At 34.6% G+C, this 17322-nt stretch overlaps 2 protein-coding genes across 3 annotated transcripts in view; one reads left to right on the forward strand and one right to left on the reverse strand.

The window, feature by feature from the left end:
- LOC120352475 (condensin-2 complex subunit H2-like) overlaps nucleotides 1-17322 on the reverse strand; it is a 36250-nt gene that overhangs the window by 17898 nt on the left and 1030 nt on the right. The window contains exons 1-8 of one of the 2 annotated variants that reach the window (XM_039433188.1): nucleotides 16345-16483; nucleotides 12320-12465; nucleotides 10277-10449; nucleotides 9641-9789; nucleotides 4913-5072; nucleotides 4172-4278; nucleotides 2924-3083; nucleotides 1129-1285 (exon numbers count right to left, since the gene is read on the reverse strand). In XM_039433188.1, the coding sequence (XP_039289122.1) occupies nucleotides 1129-1285; nucleotides 2924-3083; nucleotides 4172-4278; nucleotides 4913-5072; nucleotides 9641-9789; nucleotides 10277-10449; nucleotides 12320-12406 (993 nt within the window). In that variant the 5' untranslated portion in view covers nucleotides 12407-12465; nucleotides 16345-16483. Of the gene's footprint in view, nucleotides 1-1128; nucleotides 1286-2923; nucleotides 3084-4171; nucleotides 4279-4912; nucleotides 5073-9640; nucleotides 9790-10276; nucleotides 10450-12319; nucleotides 12466-16344; nucleotides 16484-17322 lie in introns of those variants that run through there. The other variant, XM_039433187.1, reaches the window with a different exon arrangement.
- LOC120352226 lies at nucleotides 15286-15726 on the forward strand. The gene has a single exon (XM_039431978.1). It carries the CDS (start codon nucleotides 15286-15288, stop codon nucleotides 15724-15726), a length of 441 nt encoding a protein of 146 aa, XP_039287912.1.

Below are 17322 nucleotides of genomic sequence, written 5' to 3' on the forward strand. Positions count from 1 at the left end.
CTCAATGATGCAACAATCTCTATTTGCATTACATATTAATTGTAAGCGATATTAGGTAATTTCAAACAATAAAATAACGTTACTTAACCCTCTAAAGGATGGTCACCAACCACTAAAGCTGCCATATCTCAGTTAATATTGGTTCAATCGATAGGCAATTAAATTTACTAAAAAAGTTATTATTGTAAAGTTTTTGTAAAACCAACGGTTTCTGAGTTATTTAAGAAACAACATTTTAAATGGCCGCCATTTTGTTTTATGAATTTGAAAAATTATAATAATTTTTTTCTAGCTTTGTCTTGTTGCTATAAATGATCGTGCATTGTTTCAATTTCGTATGTTTAACCATTATTTAGAAAAAAATAAGTGAAAAAAGCAAAATGGCCGCTGTGTAAGTAACTGAAGACTTCCGGACAATTTAAATGTGATATTTAGATATGTTTTTTACCCAGGAACAATGCCCTAGAGTATTAGTAGGGATAGGGAGTTCGTAGACACTCTGTACAACGATACTGTTTACAACAGCAATCCCTGTATGAATTCGAATACAAGATTAATATAGTAGGCACTAAAAGTCAGACTTGAAAATTCAGGATGGACACGCTTTTGAGTATGATAGATTAATTTTAAACCGTTGAACCAATGACACACTGATCGATTTGAGCCGAACGATAAACCAGCTCACATCGACAGAAATCGTTACCAATTGTGATGAATTTACTTACAATAACCATAGATAGATTGATGATTTCCCATTGATGTTTGAAAATATGAAATACATTATAATGGTCTGTATTTGGAAAATCTTTGGGCACTTCGAAACTTACAAAAATACACTAAATGATGTATAAATATTTGTGCATGTATAAAGTGCTGAGGAATCATAACCTCTTTTGGACTATTTTTCCATCAAAATTCGAGGAATGAAATAGTAAGAGATATAAGCCTGTTTTTTATTTCTAATCATTTTATGATTAGGCTATCTGTTTTTGTCTGTGTTGAACAAAGAAATAAATAATTATTTAAAGTCTAATATTCCAATGAGGCCACGCGAGAATAAGATATTTTAAATCAACAAATAACAAGCATCAAAATAAATGTAAAAGCAAAGTAAAAGTATTGATTTACCTCCTTTTTATTGTTACTGTCATCAACAGCTTCAGGTAGTTTAAGTATTTTCCTCTTTCGCAGAGGTTTTTCTGGCATATTCTGGTCAAACAAAGATGGCTCCCAGGCCTTTTTCTTTACATCGACCATGTCAACAATCTTTTCTTTTTCTTTACCACTGCAAGAGACGAAAAATTAGTACAGAAAAGCAATAATTAGTTTGGAAAAACTAAAAAATAAATGATTGAGAAAGTAAATTAGCCTAATTACAAGCTTCAAGAAATAGAGAGTTGTTCAGAAATAAGTAGGGAACGCTAAGTTACATACGGTAGTTTGTTATTGTTCAACATAATGAACAATATAAACAGTTTACAGAATTATACAAAATGGTTTTCAAAAATAACAGAAAAAAGACAAAATGGTTTTCAGTTAATCCAAGTTCAAGTGCAAACCAACCGTTGAAAATTAGTTCAAAGTATTCATGTAATTGATGCCTAATTACGAGTTTGTTATAAAACGTAACATAGAACATACAATAAATTCAAGTGAATATTAAAACATAGAGGATCAAAAGCGTTTAAAACTACAGAGTGATGCACGATATGATCCAACATTTGGTTCGTCATAAATTTTTCATGTTGGTAATTATTTTTGTGTTTTAGGTTGGCAGACGTGACAGCGCTACATGGAAAGTTGATTTGTCGAGACCAAATGATTCCTTCCTTCAAACAGTCGGTCCAACATGGCCGACAAAGGAAGACTGTCTGATGAACAAGGAATAAAGACTGTGTTGTTTTTCAATGAGACAAAAAGTGTGGTGCTTACACAAATACGGTTTCGTGCTCATTTTCTCTGGTCACCATCATTTTAAATTATTCGTAGAATTTACGAAAAATAGCGATGACTAGATCAAAAGCGACTACAGGGTGACTGCCGCTCGATATGATCCAACATTTAGTTCGTCATTAATTTTTCATGTTGGTAATTATTTTTGGGTTTTACGTTGGCAGACGTGTTTGAGAGTAGACATCAAGGAAGAAGAAGAAGATCTTCTTCTCTTTTTTGAAGAGGCTTTATTGCTTTTACAATGGGACCGCGTCAAACTGGGCTGGTTTTCCAGCCCAGTTTGTCGTTGCATGCACCGCCAAACTGGCACTCTAAGGAATGCAGCCCAGTTTGACGGCGTGCAACTTTGTCGGTAGCCCACTTTGTCGTCAGCCCAGTTTGTCATCGTCCCCCTATTTTTGATTGAAATAGTGACCACATAAGTTAGCACTTTTTTTGGCCACTAGGAAGTCAATCAGGTTCCAGTATTCGGTATACGGTACCTACTTGAATTAGGTTGTATAATTATATACCAAAACCTTTTAATAACATGTTAAAATTAAATCATACAGAAAAGTTTGACAAAGATAGGCAGAACTGTACCAGACAGGTAATATTATTTTTATTGGTTTAGATATGTATTGGTTTGTATTGTAAAGGGACGATGACAAACTGGGCTGACGACAAGTTTTGGTATATAATTATACAACCTAATTCAAGTAGGTACCGAATACCGAATACTGGAACCTGATTGACTTCCTAGTGGCCAAAAAAAATTGCTAACTTATGTGATCACTATTTCAATCAAAAATAGGTAGTGTCCCACATTCAAGTCAGAGCCGCCACTGCTTGTAAATCATATAAATCATACCCGGCTTGACCAGAATACAATAAAATGTGGAATCTGCAGTTACACTTGAAAGACTTTTTAACGAATAGACTTTAGATTGTGGGAGAATTGAGGTTAAACTGGGAAATGAAATAGAAATACCCTAGTAGTATTTGTCCTGCGGCGAATTCTTGTTCGTCAACCGGTTGGCAATTATTATCATCGACCTGCATGACCTGTTCAGCTTCTGCAACGCCTGCATCTTCTGCAGCAGGCAGCGGTTCGTCATCCATGGGGGGCTCATCGAACGCCATCGAGGGTCCTGAAGCATACAAAATGCAATGAGCTGGATTACACCGGTAGACACAGTTTTATGTCCCCAAGGCGACCATGCGCATATACCCATCTCTATGAAAATAATTCTTTTATTCATGAATGTAAGCCTTCTATAGCATTTAAATCATGGTAAATATGGCAATTACTTGAAAAATCAAGAGTTCACTTTGATGGAATTTTTATAGCAACAATAAATATTTAATAAGGCGACCATGCGGTTATACCCATCTCTATGAAAATTATTTTTCAGTCTTATTAATTTAGGATTGAAAATTGAAATTATTTTTATTTTAAGTCTTCTAGAGCACTTTAATCAAGATAAATGAGGCAATTTTTTTGAAAAATCAAGAGTTCACTTTGATGGAATTTTTATGGTACCATAACAATAAATATGATAACTAATAGGAATACATTATAATAACAATATATTCACCAATTTGTCACAGTTATATCTTCATGAATATACAAAAAGCTACATTAGTTCATGAAGCTGAGATAAATTTATTCTTTAAAATAAATTAACTTAGAGCATTTTAATTACGGTAAATGTGGCAATTTCTTGAAAAATTGAGAGTTCACTTTGATATTTTTATGGTACAGTAACAACAAATTATAAATAACAAGAATACAATAATTATAATAACAATGTATTCACCAATTTTTCACAGTAAAATCTTCTTGAGTATACACAAAGCTACATTAGTTCATGAAGCTGAGATAAATGTATTCTTTACAATAAATTTGTTTTCTTGGAGCTTCAAAAGAGGATATCCAATAACGTTGATATCCGATTACAGTAAAATCTTCTTGAATATACAAAAATGTACGAGCTTATGAAACTAAGATAAATTTATTCTTTACAATAAATTTATCTTTTTGGAGCTCAAAAAGAGGATATCGAATTACGATGAAAAGACACTGTCAATAAATAGTTGAAAACATTTTCATTGAAAAATTGAGTGATAATTCAAAATGTTAATCTTACCATCAGCATCGTCATCAAGACACTGTCAATAAATAGTTGAAAACATTTTCATTGAAAAATTTAGTGATAATTCAAAATGTTAATCTTACCATCAGCATCGTCATCATCGTCGACCGCTTCTCTTCTTCTGCTAGATTTGCGCTCGTTAATGAACTCTTCTTGCAGAATACCACTGGACAGTATTCTCCAATGTAATCTGAAATAATTTAAATCATTATCATCAGTATCATTTGTTAAAGTATAAGTATTACATTTTCAACTGGAAAGATGCTAAGTTTTTATATTATAATAATCATTTTCTGGTATGAGTAGAAGGTTGTACCTATGTAATAAGTTTAGCATGGCTCAGCTTCGCCTCGGGCATGAAACTTTCCCCTTAGGGAGATAGAGCTATATTTTACACTCTAGATATAGAAATAACTATTTCTCCTATAGAAGATTACACTATAAAATTATAACTGGAGGCAATGCTAAGTTGAATATTTTTATATTTTCAAGATATCAAAAGACTCGTTAAGAATGAAAGACTCATTCATTCTCGTAAGAATGACCATCGTCCAAAAGTTTCTATATTTCCATAATCATTTCTATATATGGTATTCAATTTTCTAGTTTTTCGAAATTTAATTTAAACGTAACTGTGACTATGACTACGACTACGCCCCGTTTCAGAAATCCAATTTTCTGACCCCGGCTGTTTAGGCCAAAGTCTAGAACTTATCTAAATCCCGAGCTCGGAAGCAGGCCTTTAATTTTTCTCAATCATACTCTAGATTTGAAATTTAAATGGAAACGGAACTCTGTAGTATTTTGACAGCAAAGTAACCTACCTGAATTCCTCTTTCTTTCCAATTGGCTCATTTGATTCATCGAAAATCCAGCAGGCTACGCCTTCCTTTGGCTTTCCTTTGGTCGTGGCATTCAAAACTATTTTACTCTTCTTTGCCGGATCGGTTGGATTCGCCTTCGGTTTCATGTCCAGGGATTGTTCTGAAAATAACAGAACAAACAATTATTAATCAACTCAATAAATTAGTGATTAACAAAATCATCTCAAATATTGTATAGTAATTGACAAAATATTTCCAAACAAAGAAGTAACGATTATCATCACTATTAGCCATAGAGCTCCCGAGGTGAATCAACCTGTAATTATAAATTCCGATTATAAATTAAAAGAATGTACATTTTATAATATGGTATTACATACATTACAAACACTTACTTATTGCCATGTACATGTGAGAAAAAGAAAACTATTCGCTTTATACATTGATTTTGTGTCCGCGTTCGATTCTGTTCCGCATTCGCTCCTATGGTATGATTTATGAAGGGCGGGATTCAGCTCAAAATTCTTAAGAATAGCCTAATACGAGAAATTTATACTTCAGCTACGACCATAAGAAAAAAAATGGGACGGAAGAATCTGAACCTATTTCGGCCACAAAGGGCATTTCGCAGGGGGATTCAATCAGCCCGCTTCTCTTCTCCCTCTATTTTGAGAGATATTGATAGCTTTTTTAGAGCGAGGGGGTTCAGTGGCATCAGAATGAACAGAGAAGAATACATATTGATGCTGCTCTTCGCAGATGATATAGTAATTGTCGCCGATTGCGAATCAGATCTGAGAAAGAAAATAAAATGCCTCTCAGAATATTGTAAATTCAAACAGCTTACTGTGAATATAGAAAAAACGAAAATAGTACCTTTTCACAAACGACGTTCAAAGAAAAATTTGGCATTCTGGTTAGGAGGAAGAAAGATTGAAATAGTCAGACAGTACAAGTATTCGGGGGTGATTTTTAACGCTGATGGAAATTTTCGACCACATGGTCGGTCACTCAAGACGAAGGTCAAGTCGATGGGGGAGTCGGTGATTAATATTCTTAGAAAGGCTAAGTCAAATGTCTGGGAGAGTAAAATGAAAATGTACGATTCTGTTGTTCTACCTGCTTTGATGTATGGCTCTGAAGTATGGGGTTTCCAAAACGTTGAATTATTAGAAAAAGCTCAATTACATTTCTTAAAAAAGCGTTTCTTCCTGAGCCAATGTTCACCAAGTACGTTTGGAAATGAATAGATTCAAATTAGGGCATTTCGTGTTTTGTAGAAGCTTGCATTTTGTAAAAAGATTACTCTCGATGTCTAACCATAGATACCCCAATATTTGTATTAATACCTTGGCTAGGTTGGCGGAAAGTGAAGAAGGTGAAGCTAATTTATCGGGGAACTGGTTGGTTCAAGTGGGAAGTCACATAGAAAAGTCTGGATACCAAGTTGAAATAGCAAATATATTATCTCTTAAAAATTTACTCGAAATCTTATTATCAGATATTTCTGAGAAATATTTAAGACTGTCAGATGTACAATCAGCTTTAGTGTCGGCAACCTGTCCTCTTTATAAGAGAATAAATCCTTCTTTCACTTTAGGAGAGCAACTAAACATGAAATCACTTTTTGCTAAAACAAGAATCGTAACTCAGCTGCGCCTGGCATCGGATAGGGGTATATATTTGTACAGAGATAGAGGAACATGGAAAGATTCTTCCAAGAATTGTCCTATATGTAATTACAGAGAGTTGGAAACTCTGGAGCATTTTATGTTGCGCTGTCCTATGTACAGATGCAGTAGAATTAAATTTTTAGGTAAATTTTACCAAAATATAGTTGATGATGAGGACAGGTTGATGGTACTGTTGTCAAATCTTTCGGAGAAGATAAATAGAGTTTTTCTTTACATTGTAAAGTCTTTAGAGATAAGAGAAATGATATGTGATATGTAATTCATTCTGTGATATTTTTCTTCTATGTGATATAATGTAAGGTTAATAATTGGTGTCCACTACTAAATAAACTACTACCACTGCTCCTTATTCAATTCGTGATTGTTTTGTTCCAGCTGTATTAACCATAATATAGTACTTGTTTTCAATTTGTCTCCTTGTTTATTCTATAAGTATAATCAAAAATGTGGTTATTGTATGATGTTGGGAAATTTTAACATGTACAAGAATATCTCATATAAGCTCAACTTAATTTGTATGTTTTTCATGAACAAATAAATTGATTTATTATTATTATTAATATGGTATTGAAATATCAACAATATTCATTGAATGATGACAAGAATATTCGTTACTGTGTTGATAACAATATTATTGAATGCGAAACAGGATAAAAAAAAACATTCATCACCTAATTGGGCACTTGACTTGCTGACTCTTTTTTCTTCATTCTATTATATTTCAATAAGTTCTTCCATTCATTCTTCGGGTATTTTATGTCCTTTCCTGAATCGCTGTCTAAAAACACGACCAAAGAAGTTTGGAAATGAATAGATTCAAATTAGGGCATTTCGTGTTTTGTAGAAGCTTGCATTTTGTAAAAAGATTACTCTCGATGTCTAACCATAGATACCCCAATATTTGTATTAATACCTTGGCTAGGTTGGCGGAAAGTGAAGAAGGTGAAGCTAATTTATCGGGGAACTGGTTGGTTCAAGTGGGAAGTCACATAGAAAAGTCTGGATACCAAGTTGAAATAGCAAATATATTATCTCTTAAAAATTTACTCGAAATCTTATTATCAGATATTTCTGAGAAATATTTAAGACTGTCAGATGTACAATCAGCTTTAGTGTCGGCAACCTGTCCTCTTTATAAGAGAATAAATCCTTCTTTCACTTTAGGAGAGCAACTAAACATGAAATCACTTTTTGCTAAAACAAGAATCGTAACTCAGCTGCGCCTGGCATCGGATAGGGGTATATATTTGTACAGAGATAGAGGAACATGGAAAGATTCTTCCAAGAATTGTCCTATATGTAATTACAGAGAGTTGGAAACTCTGGAGCATTTTATGTTGCGCTGTCCTATGTACAGATGCAGTAGAATTAAATTTTTAGGTAAATTTTACCAAAATATAGTTGATGATGAGGACAGGTTGATGGTACTGTTGTCAAATCTTTCGGAGAAGATAAATAGAGTTTTTCTTTACATTGTAAAGTCTTTAGAGATAAGAGAAATGATATGTGATATGTAATTCATTCTGTGATATTTTTCTTCTATGTGATATAATGTAAGGTTAATAATTGGTGTCCACTACTAAATAAACTACTACCACTGCTCCTTATTCAATTCGTGATTGTTTTGTTCCAGCTGTATTAACCATACATATATATATGATATAGTACTTGTTTTCAATTTGTATCCTTGTTTATTCTATAAGTATATTCAAAAATGTAGTTATTGTATGATGTTGGGAAATTTTAACATGTACAAGAATATCTCATATAAGCTCAACTTAATTTGTATGTTTTTCATGAACAAATAAATTGATTTATTATTATTATTAATATGGTATTGAAATATCAACAATATTCATTGAATGATGACAAGAATATTCGTTACTGTGTTGATAACAATATTATTGAATGCGAAACAGGATAAAAAAAACATTCATCACCTAATTGGGCACTTGACTTGCTGACTCTTTTTTCTTCATTCTATTATATTTCAATAAGTTCTTCCATTCATTCTTCGGGTATTTTATGTCCTTTCCTGAATCGCTGTCTAAAAACACGACCAAAGAAGTTTTTAATTTAATAAACCTTTCAATTTACATCGTGTATACTTTCAAATAATTCTACATCTATCAATCAACTTATACTTACTTAATTGTATTTTCTCTTATATAGAAATAAGTTATTGGCTTTCCGAGACACATCCATGCACACGGAAAAGTCATCCAAGTTGCGCATTCATATTTCATAAATCAATTATATTCTTCTGTATTTAATATTTAATAAAAAAGAAAAACTATTTAAAATTGAAATTCAAAAATGTTCAGTCAATATGAATTCAGTTTTGAAAAATCCTATTATATTAAGCGAACAATTTCTGTATTTTCATATCTGGTTATTTATGTTCAACGGATCTCGAAAACGGCTCCAACGATTTTCACGAAATTTGGAACATAGTAGGTTTATAATATAAAAATTCGATTGCACTAGGTCTCATCCTTGGGAAAACTCGCTGAACGACATTAAAAGGATAATTCATCCTTGGCTGAAACAGCTGAGACTTTCGTCGTCATTAGATAGTAAAAAGTGAGCGAGTGATTCTGTGGAAAATCAAAATATCGCATCCCCGAAATTCATAAGATGACATACAGCCAGCTGTGAAATATAAAAATTTTAGATCATTTAAGAGAATTGTGTTCTTTTTATCAATCAATAAATAAAAATAACAAGCAAAGCTCGGTGCCCCGATATTGTTCATTATTGACTGAAGCTGATAGTTACTGCTTCAGGTATGAAACCCACACTTGAGTGAATAACAATAGCGAAATTGTACATTCACTAAACAATTTCTTATTACAATATAAATAAGACTTAATAACAACATTACGATTTAGCATTATTCACTCGCATTGAATATGGATTCAAGATTTTTTTTGAATACAGCTCCAGATTAATAGCAGAGAATAGATTAGTGTAAGGTGAAAGTACAAGAGGTATTACAAACTATTTGGAAGGGATACTATTAGTTGAAACTCACTTGAGCAGACACATTCAATGAAGTCAAGATCGTCAGTTGATAAAGTGGCTTGTGCACGCTTCTTTTTAGCTTGCGGCTGACCTGCCCCATCCCCGCTTCCAGCCCCATCATCACCCTCGTTCCCTCCTTCTTCTTGACCTCGACTTTGTCTGCGAACAAATATAATTTTCAACATAGACGATTTTTCATTTTCAAAGATATTGCAGAAATTTTAACTAGACTTTATTTCTCTGAACTTCATTTGCCTCATATATACTTATATTGTGGAAGTATTCTGAAAACAGTCCAGTCATTAGGTGCCGAATCAAAGAAATTTTAGAACGTTTTCAGGTCGCAACTGATCAATTTCAGTAGAAAACTGATCACAAAACCAGTAGAAAGAACAATCTGCTCAAGGTAGATCATCATAATTTATCTAATTGAGATTGATACGTAATGAAAAAATTAGTAGGATTTTGAAGAAATCGCTAAAAATGGGGAGAAAATTTGGAATAGCAGATCGCAAAACCAATAGAAAGTACAATCTTGGCAAGGTAGATCATCATAATTTATCTAATTGAGATTGATACGTGATGTAGAACGAAATAATTGCTTATGAAATATTCTCAGATGTTATTCAAGTTGAGAGCTACTCACTTTGATTTTCCAAGAGCTTCGACAAGTTGTATGACGAACGTCCAAAGCAGATCAACTTTTTTCGAATAGATGTTGGCCGAATTTTGCAGCAAATATGCAGCTTCAGCAAAGTTCATGGACGAAAGCCGCTGTTCAACGAGATCTTTTATGTGCGACAGATATTCTTCCAGGTGCTTTAAAAAGTTAAAATTGAATACATTAAAATTAAATAATAATACATTAAATACATTAAAATTTAATACATTAATTAGAATTATACATTAATACATTATTACATTATTAATACATTAATTAGCTTTAATACATTAAAATTAGAAATAAAATGACATGGATAATAGGCACTGTTTAGTATATTATTATCAAAATAAATTTAATCGTATCACCTCATTGAAAAAAATAACAGAAAGCATTATACATATTTTATTCAATTAATAATAATAATATCTAGTGACCTGATTGGCTCAGGTCTGGTGTCAGAGTTTTCAGGTCGCAACTGAAAACTCAATTTCAGGGCCCCTGACATGACCTAACGAATGTTTTCTAGGCAGCCATTTTTTGATTAAAAAATGTAGGGTATTGACTTATTTGAAGATCACTATACTATAATATATACTATACTGGTAATATATTATCACGTTAGTGTGCAATTATGTTTTGACTGTTCTAGCATACATTTTTATACACAAGAATGGTAATCAATTGGTTCCATAGAACGTTTACAGTATCTGTCTCCAGTTTTACAAGCGTTTAAGCATGAAAAGAATTACAATCTTGAATATATTTTAGAAATAAAATAACAATAATTTAAGCATGATATGGTTCAAAGTAACTAAGTTGAGTGTGAGTTTACATAAAATAAGTGACGGAAAATGCTACATACTTCAAGTTATCTCATAGCCACCTCTAATATGAGGCCCCAGCCTACGATATTGCAACGTCGCATTGTAGGCCTAGAACCTAATATATGATTGGTGAAAAAGATCAGCTGGTATTTTTTTAAATCTTTTTCACCAATCATGTAGGCCTATTAGATTCTAGGCCTACACTGCGACGTTGCAATATCGTAGGCCGGGGCCTTGTATTAAAGGTGGCTATGGTTATCTTATTATAAATTTTTTAAGGGCCGGTTTCCGAGCTCGGGATTTAGCTAAGTTCTAGGCTTCAAACAGCTGGAGTCAGAAAATTGGCTTTCCGAAACGGGGCGTAGTAGTAGTCATTGTTATAGTCACAGTTTTAATTAAATTTCTAAAAACTAGAAAATTGAACAAAAAATAAAATAAAGAGAAAATAGTGTAAAGTTTCAGCTATTTTGAATTATTTAGGAATGTTTTATTTCGTCAAGGAAAAACGTTTCCAATTATGGAAATGAGAAAATGAAAACTACTACTGTTATAAAGACTGCGACTACACCCCGTTTTGGAAAGCCAAAATTCTGACTCCAGCTGTTTAAAGTTTAGAACTTAGCCAAATCCCGAGCTCGGAAACCGGCCCTTAAAGTTTCAAGGAAACCTTGAGCTTTGGAAATCTAAAGGTGCGTACAGACTTTCGCTCTGCTCCGCAACCGAACGTCACTCCAGCAGAGCGATTGATGATCGACCGGCGAGCAAGAGTCGTTCGACCGGGGAACGCGAGAAGATCTAACATCTTCCATAACGTTCATGATGGGTGCGTGGGCGGTGCGACTGTGGTTCGATGGTGGTACGAGGGCGGTACGAGGGAGGAGCGTGCTCGGTGCTGGTTGGAAGCGCGAATATGTGTACGCAGCTTAAAGAATATTAAATGAAAAAGACTAAGAAATAGTCAGAAAACCACAGATTTATTGATACTAAGAAAGACCAGTTTCGGTTATTACACCATTGTCAATCTCTGATAAACTGATATCTAAAGAATATTTATTAAAGTGAGCTAAAATAAGAGTGTTTCATACTCAAATGATTGATGAATTATTGACAAGCCTAAGTAAGAATTGAAAAAACTCATACTTAGCTTGTCAATAATTCATCAAACAAGAAGAAGAAGTATGAGTTAAATGGTGAAGCTCACCCGACATAGATCAACATCACCATTGCTCCTGGTGATGTCTTGGATTGGCTTGAGAAGCGCCTTGAAGCCACTGTCATCGTGAGACATTTTTGGTGCGTGTTACTTTGAAGTATCTAGATTATCCAACACTTACGATAATAATTCATCTGGAATGAAAAACATAGTTAGAGAACAACACTGATTAACAACTCCCTAATGGGATTTCCTACTATTATTATGATATTCAATCCACACAGGTTGAAGGCAAATTATAGATACTTGTGTTATAATATTACTTAATTCACACAGGTCGAAGACAAATTATAGATACTTGTTATAATATTACTTAATTGAAATAAAAACACATAGATGTTGTCAGTTTTCTACACTTTAATTTGGTACACGACCATGGTTTCGTGACCACACAGGTCACATTTTCAAGCTTAATTCACACAGGTCGAAGACAAATTATAGATACTAGTGTTATAATATTGTTACTGAAGCAGTGATTTATTCAGAAAATTAATAAATTTTGTGAAAGTCAGTTGCCTAGACCTATAGTGAGGTCCACGTTATAATGGCAGTGTTTGATAAACAATGGTATTGCTTTCCTTATCTATCATTCAACAAACCGGATAGCGGTATCTTTCTCGCTTTGCTCTGTTGCCAGATCGTCTTTCGACAATGTAGAATTAATAATTAATTAACAGAATATTTCATCTTAATGATTAAAATTCATTATGAAATTATTGAAGAATATAATTTCTTGCTAAATAAAATATAATTGATTATTTTAAACGAGGAACAGTTAATATTACATCAATAAACCTGTATCAGCTACCGTCTATAGAAGGCATTGGCAAGACAGAGGATCGGCAACGGTCGTATCTAATAGCAAGGCCTTATATGTAAACTAAGTGTGCTTTATCTTGATCACTGTCATCTTGATAAATTCGTGTTTTTTTTGTTTCTGACTTTCATTGTGAAATGACGCCATCGATTCCACAAGTGCGGGTAATGGATAAAGAAGAAGGTATAAGGTATAAGGTAAAACTTAAAAATCTCCAGATCAACCCAATTACTTGAGGAGGCTGGATTTTGGTTTGCATAGAACATAACAAGCATATCTATTACTTATAGAAAATAGAGTTCTCAGCGTTAGGCAATTATGGTATATATTGTTGTTATTAGGGTATATGAAAAAACATCAAAATAGGAATCATATCATAAATCATAGCCATAATACTAGAATAAGAGAACGTTACAACCAAGAAGTACCAAGAATGAATACAGCATTTGGGGAAAGATCACTAGGATATTTAGGGCCTACAATATCCAATAGAATACAATTAGAAATCAAAGGAGAGGAAAATTTCAATAGCTTCAAAAGAAAAATTAGACATTGGTTATTCAGTATTGGGATACAAAGTAGTGAGAAACTAATAGTAAGTAGGATTTAGATTCAAGTAGTATTCTTTTTAAATAAGGTAATTTATAGGTAGAAAAGAGTACCTCGGTTTATTGTGCTAGGTGATGCTTAGGGTAATATAGTTTTAGATTTTTTGTATTATCTGTTGTAGCAAAAATTTGTATTAATTTGATGATAACCTCGACACATATATTATATATTGAGGTATCATTTTGTAAACCTTGAATATTGTTATACGAGGGTAGGCTGATAACTAATGCACACATGCTTGTAGAGCATAAACTAAATAAACTTCAGAAGCGCGCCTGGTGGCATGTAGAAGTACTATTTCTCCTCTACACGGCTGTGCAGTTTGAAGGCGTTGTGCTCATCCAGTTTGGTTTGGTTAGTGAAAGTATGGCGTCGTGTTTTGGTGTTATGTCAACGCGAATTAAACAACGCGCTGTTATCGAATTTTCAACTGTTGAGAAAGTGAATCCTAGTGAGATTCATCGTCGTTTAAAGGCTGTTTATTGTGACAATACTGTTGATAGGTCTACCGTGAATCGATGGGTTATAAAATTTCGAGATTGCCAACCTGGAAAAGCCTCAATTGTTGATGAAAAACCCAGCGTACGTCCAATCACTGCCACAGACGATAATCATCATAAACTCGTCGAAGACTTGATTCAAAATGACCGGCGAATCACTCAACAGCATATCGCAAACCAAATTGGAATATCCAAGTATCATGTCGGCCTCATTATTGAACAATTGGGATACCATAAAATCTGTGCACGATGGGTACCACGCCGTCTGACAGACGAGAATAAACAGCGTTGATTGGAATGCTGGGAACAATTTGAAGTGCTACCGTTAGGAAGGAGACGACTTCATAGATCATTATTGAGAAGAATCAAGAATTAAATAACCTTTAAACGACGATGAATTTCACCGGGATTCACTTTCTCAGCAGTCACAAATTCGATAACAGCGCGTTGTTTAATTCGCGTTTACATAACACCAGAACACGACGCCATTCTTTCACTAACCAAACCAAACTGGATGAACACAACACCTTCAAACTACGCAGCCGTGTAGAGGATAAATAGAACTTCCACATGCCACCAGGCTCGCTTCTGGGGGTTATTTGGTTTGTGCTCTACAAGCATGTGTGCATTACTTATCAGCCTACCCTCGTATTATTGAAAATGTATGAGAAAATAATATGTAATGTTCCTGGATTTATGAATAAACTCCTCTGGATGTGTAGTCCAACATCCAGAGAAATTATTATTATTCAATCCCTCTTGTAATGCGGAATCCTAACATGGTGTGGATCGTCTTCAGATTTTTTGAAGTCTTACAAAAATTTCGAAAAAGTTATGATGGAAAAAAATCATTAAAGATAATGCAGGATATTCCACAAACATTCTATTTCAAGACTTACCCGTTCTTGATACAAGGTAGTTCTACAAGTTTACTAATTAACTAGAAATCGATTGCTAGTCCTGACGAGTTTAATAGTGTGCTCTTGCAAAACATTGACCATATTGTTGCATCTATACCAACCACTAATATGAACCCAATGGAGAACTTGGACAGAAGTGAGGCCAGATTATTGCAGTGGTATGACGTTTCCCCTAGTCACATTGTTAAAATGGTCAATGGTTTCCGAAATTCTCAAAGCCAGGATATTTATGGCATGACAATCATAGTGTTGAAGTCCATAATTGATGTCATTGCAGCCCCATTATCTTGTGCTATCAATGAATGTCTTCATGCTGGAGTTTTTCCTCAGTTGTTGAAGATGGCTCGCACAGTTCCTGTCTACAAGAAAGGTGATCCCACACTCATTGATAGCTTCAGGCCTATTTCAATAGTACCAGTATTTGCCAAGGTCTTTGAGACTGTGATGAAGGAACAAATTGTAGTATTCTTTGAGTCCAACAGGCTGTTCTCCGATCTGCAGCATGGTTTTAGAAGGAACAAGTCTACATTGACTGCTGTGACCGAATAAGTTGAGCAGGTTCAGAGGGGCTTTGAGGAAAGAAATGCTGTGTCTCTGATCATGTGTGACCTGAGTAAGGCCTTTGACTGTGTGTCACATGAGATTGTTCTTGGTAAGATGGAGCACTATGGTGTTAGAGGTGCTGTTCTCCAGACTGCAAAATCTTATCTTGAAAACAGATGGCAGGTCGTTTCTCTGGGAGGAGCTAAGTCCCAGGCACTGCCCAACGGACATGGTGTTCCACAGGGCTCTGTTTTGGGTCCCTTGCTGTTTTTGATTGCCATAAATGACTTGAACCTAGAAGGGAGGGCTCTAAAATTTGCAGATGACACCACTATAATCTCTTCTGGTCGGAATCCAGCTCAGGCTCTACAGGTGGCAGAAGTTGTGTTTGGAGTAGCTAGGATGTGGCTGGAAACAAATAAGCTCCAATTGAATCTTGGCAAGACACAGAGGCTGCTCTATTCATTGGCACAACATAGCCCTGATCATCACAGTGTGTCCCTCCTTGGATTTATCATCGATCCTAAACTCAAATGGAATTGTCACATTGAGGGACTGTGTAAGAGGCTGGCAAGAGTGACCTATCTACTACGGAAGCTGACACAGCTGGTGAGCAGACCCTACCTGATTGTTGTCTACTATGCCCTCTTCCACAGCATCTTGGGCTATGGGCTGCAGCTTTGGGGTCATGCATCTGATTGCCAAAAAGTTTTAATAATGCAGAAGAGAGCTGTCCGCATCATCACCTCCAGTGGTTACCTTGAACACTGCAGACCGCTCTTCAAGTCTACTGGAATAATGACTATATTTAGTTATTATATATATTTAAGTGCCCTTCATGTCAAGATAAATTTTGACAAGTACAACTTGAGGAGAGACTTACATAGTCATAACACTCGGAATGGTTGCATGATTGACATTCCTTATTCCCGACTAAGTAGGACAAGAGACTCATTTCCTACTGTGGCACTAAAAATCTTTAACAAGCTGCCTAGATGGTTAACAGCCTTGAGTACTCAGGCCTTCAAGGCCAAGCTCAAGTGTTGGCTTAAGGAAAACCCTTTCTATGGGTTACATGAGTTCTTTGAAGTGACCATGCCATCTTGATAACTCAAGTTTATACTCATGACTAACTTCAAGAAAAGTTATATTCTTATTATGTTGACACAACCTATCCGGCTCCGCTGGTCTTGGTGAAGATAAAGTGTATAAGTGTACAAATGATCATTAAATCGATTGCAAATTCGGATTTCCAGACTCCTCTAACATCTGGGTCCATCTATTTTGTATTATTTGGATTTATTTTATTCCCTTTACCGAAACCTCCCCAGGGATATTTTCCCTTCTGAGGACATCAGCATTGAGGTCTTTATAATAGATTGAGCGGTTGCTCGACATTGGACATTGCCAGCGAGGAATTACTTACTGTAATAGCCAGAGTCAGTGAGAGAGCACCAAGTGATTGTTTTCAAGATGTCTTTGTCAAGGTGTCTGATTAACGAAAGTCTTTACGAAATGAAAATACTCGTTACCGTATCTTTTGCCATCATAACTTACCGTATATAATCATGTAATCTATTGAACATTGTGTCTGAACTATTT

The sequence above is a fragment of the Nilaparvata lugens genome, chromosome 7, assembly GCF_014356525.2.
Source record: "Nilaparvata lugens isolate BPH chromosome 7, ASM1435652v1, whole genome shotgun sequence".
Taxonomy (NCBI): Eukaryota; Metazoa; Arthropoda; class Insecta; order Hemiptera; family Delphacidae; genus Nilaparvata; species Nilaparvata lugens.

Coding starts and splice junctions, on each gene's coding strand:
- LOC120352226 (XM_039431978.1), top strand. CDS start 15,286: ATGAACCCAATGGAGAACTTGGACAGAAGTGAGGCCAGATTATTGCAG.